The sequence below is a fragment of the Etheostoma spectabile genome, chromosome 9 (genome assembly GCF_008692095.1).
Source record: "Etheostoma spectabile isolate EspeVRDwgs_2016 chromosome 9, UIUC_Espe_1.0, whole genome shotgun sequence".
NCBI lineage: Eukaryota > Metazoa > Chordata > Actinopteri > Perciformes > Percidae > Etheostoma > Etheostoma spectabile.
In genome coordinates this window covers 33,338,107-33,344,874 of record NC_045741.1, presented here as the reverse complement: position 1 = coordinate 33,344,874, position 6,768 = coordinate 33,338,107, and the positions used below count along the sequence as shown (strand labels likewise).

Below are 6,768 nucleotides of genomic sequence, written 5' to 3'. Positions count from 1 at the left end.
CCTCAATAATTCCGAATTTCTGCTTTTCTAACTCAAACATTTAGGTATAACTTCCTACATACCTGTAAGGTAAATATAGGGTTGTGCCGAGTCATAGTCTGGCATCTACATGGACGATGTCGGCCAAACATTATTTAGCATCCACGAGAACCAGTCACATGCACTCGTATTACTGTCGAAACCTACTCGGTCTTCAGAAATGGAAAAAAATTCTTGTTCTTTAGTGGAAACAACTAACTTAAGATGGGGCCATAAAGACCACGAGTATCCAGGTCTCATATCAAGTGACTGCAGCCGGCAAAGATGGGAAAAAAAACTGGAAATTTACAGTTTTCTAACTTTTATTAGGGTGTAGGAAGACGCTAAAGCCCGCCTCCCTAACAGCAAGCTGAAACCCCCAAATCCGTTAAATTGATCCTTTGTCGCCTTTCGCTCAAAACTCAACACACAACATTCTTTGTTCTTTCTGACAAACTTCTTGTGACCGCACATACCATTACTGCTATCTGCTAGGGGGTGTCTAAGTCCACAGAAGAAAGAAGTCCCACCGATTTTGTATCTGGCCTCCTCTCTGTCCTGTAATAAAGTACTCACAGAGGAAGAAGTACCACCAGAATGTAGATGTTCCTCTCTCTGTCCTGTATAAGGAAACAGAGGAAGATAGTACCACCAGGACTGTATATGTCCTCTCTCTGTCGTCATTAAGTACCACAGAGGAGAAGTACCACTCGAAGGTCTATGTCCCTCTCTCTGTTCCGGGAATAAGTACACCTAGAAGAAGCGTATCACCAGAGTGCTTATGTCCATCTCTCTGTCCTGTATAAGTACCACAGAGGAAGACCAGTACCACAGATCTGTATATGTCCTCTTCTGTCCTGTAATTAAGTACCACAGCTAAGAAGACATGTTTTCCCACCAGTCTGTAATGTCCTCTTCTCTGTCCGTACTAAGTACACAGAGGAAGAAGTCCACCTTCTTATGTTATATGTATAGGTCCCTCTGCTCTGTCTCTGTAATAAAGTACAAAGAGGAAGAGTCTCCACCAGACGTGGATATTGTCCTCGCTCCTGTGTACCTGTAACTATATGTGAACTTGAGCTCATGTGTTGTGTATCTTCACCTCTGTCTCCTCTCACAGGTGAGAAGATGATCTGCAGGCATCTGAGCTCCGGAAGCCTTCTGACGTCTGGGCTCTCTGGTGAGTTAAAGGCTTACCTTTATATGCCCACTACCACTAAACCAAGAAGGACCTAAGTGCCACCAGCAGAAATGTGGAAGATAGAGTTTTTAAGCGTTCCTTCTCTGTCTCCTCAAACACGGGACAGTTTAAGTGAAGGTGACCCAGACATCTATGAGGCATGTAGGAGAACCAGGCCATACACTGGAGGGTGGCCCTTCTCCACCAACCATCACAGTCGCCACCTCTCTTACTGTTCGTCTGTGAACTGGTAGCTGCCTACAAAGGCTCAAGGCCTTGGTTTCGTTTTTTTTCTACGTGAAGAGTCGACGGTCCAGGCGGTCTCAGGTGACCACTGTGCTGGACGGAGTTCCATGGGACAACAGCCGTCCTCACAGAAGGACGACCAGACTTCGTGTTGTCCGACTCAGGACCGCACAGACTCGGGCACCGTACACGTGTTCTGTGGGACAGTCATGGGAGGGTCTGGTAGATGTGGCTCACCTGTCATCGCGAGGACGTGAGATTCCTATAAAGGTTTAGCATGAACCTGGGGTAGTGGCAATCGTCCACAAACAACGCCCCGGGGGAATCTGAAGCCATTTTCAATCTTGCTGTTGCCAATAAGGAGCGTCCGCCGTCCCAGTCGTAGTTAATCTTTATTGCCAACGAGTTGCAATAAAAGCACATACAAAAAGATAACTTGGGTGATTAAAAGCGAGACCACGACAAGATCAAAAAAATTGATCTACCACAGCTGAGGTTGAAAATACTGTATGTGGCTCCTTCGCGATCCAGATTCCCCTCCCACCTACCTTGTTTCCCGTATAACGCAAGTCAACACCCACAAAACAGGTGCGAAGGTGACCGTACCAGCTAAACCATTTACGCAGACCTCCCCATCCCACACCACACTCCACAATATTAACACACCCATATCTCAGCCATAATTGGCCATTACACTGGTATTGATTGATACACACCGTCTCACCTCGCGTCTGAGACAACGCTCGGATGATGGTGGAGCCTGGAGGGATTCGCCAACGCCAGGAAGCAGAGGCTGGCGTCAAATCATCTAACGGCTATTATTTAAATATTTCTCAATTCTGACCCGCCCGTAAACGGGACTGAGCTTTGTCATATTGTCTTCTCATCAAAAGTGCAGCGCATTTCACAGAAACGTCATTGAGTGCTGCCGCTGCCTCCGCCGAGCACGTTAGACCGTTTGTGTTATCTTAGCCTTTCTTTAGCATTGAGCACTAAATTGCTAGCGGTAGTAAAGGTAAAGGTTACCTGCGCTGCCTTTCCATTAGCGACAGCCTCGGTAGGGAGGCGGGCGGCCGGGATTTCTGCCATGATGTTATGCCTTTCGAGAAAGCACAACGTTGCAGTGTCTGGAGTTTTCCACCTGTCTTCCATGATGCTGTGGCTAAAACCTTGCTTTTTCACATTAAAAAAAAACCAAAAACAGAAATAAATTAAATAAATTCTGTGATTTTTGTGACTTTCGGATCTTGTCGTTAGCCTGTTGTCTCTTGTTCTTCTTCCTCTTGGTTAAATATTAACGTCACAATATGTTGTTGTTCCAAACATTGCTCAGCAGCTTATTTTTTATTTGGTAATCATGTTTTGCAGCTTTTCTTTGACTCGTTATGTGATTAATAAACCAATTGATCTTTTGGGGGTTTGGACGGTTGGTCATTCAAAACAAGTCCTAGACTTCAACTTGGCGAGAACCGAAACCGTCATTGACTTTTCTTTTCTATTGTTTCTAGAAAAGTGATGGAAATAATTCTTGCTTGCCCTAGTTTGCAAAATCCTAGTTATAATTTTGCATCACTGACGTAAATCAAGTTATTGGTATGAACTGGTCCTGGTATTCCCCTCCTTAGTTTAGGTGCAGCACCCTGAGGCCAACGAAGAATTCATTCATTCTTATTCATTCATTCATTCAATCTAAAAGGCTTTTCTCAGATCTAATGTACTAGTTTTGTCTTTAACCTATTTGAGGTTTTGTTATTCATGTCATCTCATGCTCTGTCCAACCTTTTAGACACCACATGAGTAACAACCTGTATAAAACAAGGTGAAAAAGAGAAACGCCAACCTACCACAAAGAAACACAAATTGACCACGAGATGCCAAATGACACACAGAGACGTAAAACAGCTCCCAAAGAAACACAACATGACCAAAAGAGTCTCACACACTCTCCAAAGAAAACAAAACCCCACAAAGAGACTATCAATGTACGGGGGAGTTGCTCTGGTGTTAATCTGTCACTTGTCTGAGCAATGTTTCCAAACTTAGGGTCGGGACCCACCAAATGGTGACAGACCCGTTTTATTGGTCGCCAATTGGCAGAGAACAGACTAAACTGCTCAGCGTGACCTCACAACGGGACTCTCAAAAACGAACCTGATAGAATCAGTGGTTGATATCTTCAACCAGACACACACTACTTCATTAAATTCAGTCAGCATTTCTTTTTTAACTGTTGGTGTGGGTCTGAGGTGATGATGGGAGGTGTAGAAAATAGAGTTGAGGAGGGGGGTGAGACACAGGAAGGAGAATAGAGACCTTTTCTGTTTGGTTTACTGTTATAATGGAATAATTATCTTCACATAAATTTAAATTCATGGTTTGTTCCGCCTTTTGTCCACATTTAAAATGTAGAGTGTACCATGATTCATGTGTATTTTTGTAATGGGCCCGGGAGGACACCGATTTTCTTTGGGTCTTAGTGAAAAAAGCTTGGGAACATGGATTGAGGAATGGCGCCCTTTAAACCCCCCCCCTTCGCCAGATATGCTACACCTCAAAGTTGTTATGACACATTTTTTATTTTTTTTTGGCGGGGTTTTCCCTTTATTAGATAGAGAGAAGCGGATAGATGTGAAAGTGGAGAGAAATGGGCATCAAGCGCGGGCCGCTCAGGCCGGAAGTTGGCGCGTGAGCTAAAGGTGACTGAGCACCGCCTAGTTTACTGTAATATTAGAAAGGAAATGCCGGGTTGTTTGGTACTATTTTTCTTCTGTGGTTAACAATACTTTTGGCATAAATCGTTATACGGTTGGAGAGCTGTCCCTTCTCTAACGAGTACTATCTGGTTTTTTAGGGCGACAACCCCACATATCAGCTTTGTCTTTCGCGCTAACTTGATATTTCAACCCGTTTGTCCTGAATTTGTTTTTAAATTTCAGTACAATCTTTGTTTTTCTCCGTCTGTCAAAGTCTTGGAGGACCGAGACGCGTCCGCGTACCCCAAAATATCTCGAGTGGCTCAGCTCCGACTGAGAAGGGGTCAGAAGGTTGCGAACCGGACCCGACTCTGAGACTGAATCGCAAAACTTATTAAGGACGTGCAGTCATCGCTATTGGTAGACTTCGAGGCATGGTATTGGTAGTGCTGAGTGGTAGTATTGGTTAGACGGTGAGTCGTGCGTATTGGTAGCACCGCAGCTGAGTCGTGGGTGGTCGCCGTGAGTCGTGGTGTTGGTAAGACGCATGTGACTGTCAGGGTACTAGGTAGACGCTGATAGGTCGGGTATTGGTAGACGCTGAGCGGTATTTAGGTAGACGCTGAGTCAGGGTATAGGTAGACGCTGAGTCAGGGTATAGGTAGACGTGATCTGTATGGTCGCGAGTCAGGTAATAGCCGTTAGACGCTTGAAGTCATGGGTATAGGTAACGCTGTGTCAGGGTATAGGTAGACCTGCCTGGAGTCATGTAGGATTGCTGGGTCAGGGATTGGTTTGCTAGTCAGGGTATGAGCCTGATGCGGTAATGTGGTCAGGTATAAGGTAGACGCTGAGTCCGGATCATGGTTAGGGACGTGAGTACAGGGTTAGGTAGACGCTGAGTCAGGGTATAGGTAGAATGTGATGTCGGTATATTAGTAGACGCTGAGTCAGTCGGTATTGGTAGACGCTGAGTCAGGGATAGGTGACCGGTATTGAGCAGTATAGGTGACGCTGAGTCAGGCGTATTGGTAGTGCGAGTCAGGGTATAAGTAGCGCGTGAGTCACGCGGTATTGGATAGCTGCGTACAGGTATAGCTGAGTTGAGTGGGATGTAATGCATGCTAGTTGGTAGCGTGAGTCATCTTTGCGAGATGTGAGTCAGGTTGGTGCGGCTGCAGTAGTAGGTAGACGCTGAGTCAGGGTATAGGTAGACGCTGAGTCAGGGTATAGGTAGACGCTGAGTCAGGGTATTGGTAGACGCTAAGTCATGCTATTGGTAGGCGCTGAGTCATGCTATTGGTAGTCTCTTGTCCTGATTAGATATTTTCACGATACACGGGCGCAGATTGGATTTCCATTTATCGCAGTTCTAACTATTGGGATTCAATATTATTGGGCTTTTCTTTTTAATGAAACTCTTCTAGAGACAAAATATCGTGAGACATTTCTAAGAACTGATTGTTTTCTAAGAAGAATTAACATTGCGTGTCAGTCGCTAAGTCTGACGTTTATTTCATTAGTAAAGAACATAACGAGGATCTTCTGCTTTCGCTTTGTTTAGCTGGAAACTGATACGATGTGGTCGGCGTTACAGTAGCAACAGAAAATATTTAGCTGAATCAAAACGATTCTGGGGAAATAAATCTATTTAAAAATGGTTCTTGATAACATGATACCCCCCTCCCCCCCTCCATATACCCCTCCTATGAGTACACATGTGTACGTGGTATTCCAGCTACTGCAACTTTAGTGTCTGTGTCTCCATCAGGTGTCCATTTCGACCTCAGCGTCCTCATCTGCGGGCTGTTTGCCGGCTTCCTCTTCATCCTGTGTTTTGGCGTCATCAAAGCCCCATCAAAGTCTCAGAACCAGCCCGCGGCTGTGAAGCACTTGGTCGTTTGAGAGGACGCACCGGCTCCACCTTCCCTCCTCGGTCCAGACCTCCAACGTCTGGAGACAACAGCCGCGGTGGTCCACCACACCATGGACGGAAAGGACAACGAGCTTGTCTCTGTGTGTCCTCCGCCAGACGGGGAGGATTGGGACAGAAATACAACATTTACAAACTCACTGGTGGTGGTTCTGTTGTTATGACGACACACACACGTGGTCTGTGTATCCCGCGTCTCTGTGACCAGACGCCTGGACTACGAAGCAGGATTAACAAAGTGCCATGGATGGGTAGTTAGTTAGGTAGTTAGTTAGTTAGTTAGTAAGTTAGTAAGTTAGTTAGTTAGTTAGTAAGTTAGTTAGTAAGTTAGTTAGTAAGTTAGTTAGATTCGTCCAGTTTCCGTGTTCGTCCCTTCGTTCTCCCGTCCGATTCGTTTAGTCCGTCCTCGTCACGTCCGGTGTCGTTCGTGGTCGTCCGCTCATTTCGTCCCTACTTTGCTTTATGTCTCTTCGTACGCTACTTAAGTACTGCCTTAGTCCTTCTGTTAAGTTAGTTAGTAGTAAGTGTGTTTCGTTAGTTACTCCCGTTAATTACGTTCAGTTGAGTCAGTCGTTCGTCCTTTTAGTAGTAAGTAGTAAGTTTCACTGTTTAGTCTTTTTCGTCTAGTTAGGTTCTGTTAACTGTCGTTAGTTAGTATTGGTGTGACTGTTAATATCTGTCTCGTGCAGAGACGGAGT

At 45.3% G+C, this 6,768-nt stretch overlaps 1 protein-coding gene across 1 annotated transcript in view; it reads left to right on the top strand.

Moving 5' to 3' along the window:
• Positions 1 to 6,210, top strand: part of LOC116695364 (selection and upkeep of intraepithelial T-cells protein 1) — a 38,595-nt gene extending 32,385 nt beyond the window's left edge. Inside the window, exon 4 of the mRNA XM_032525582.1 lies at positions 5,909 to 6,210. Coding sequence (XP_032381473.1) covers positions 5,909 to 6,042 — 134 coding nt within the window. The 3' untranslated portion in view covers positions 6,043 to 6,210. The remainder of the gene's footprint in view (positions 1 to 5,908) is intronic.
• The last annotated feature ends 558 nt before the right edge of the window (positions 6,211 to 6,768 follow it).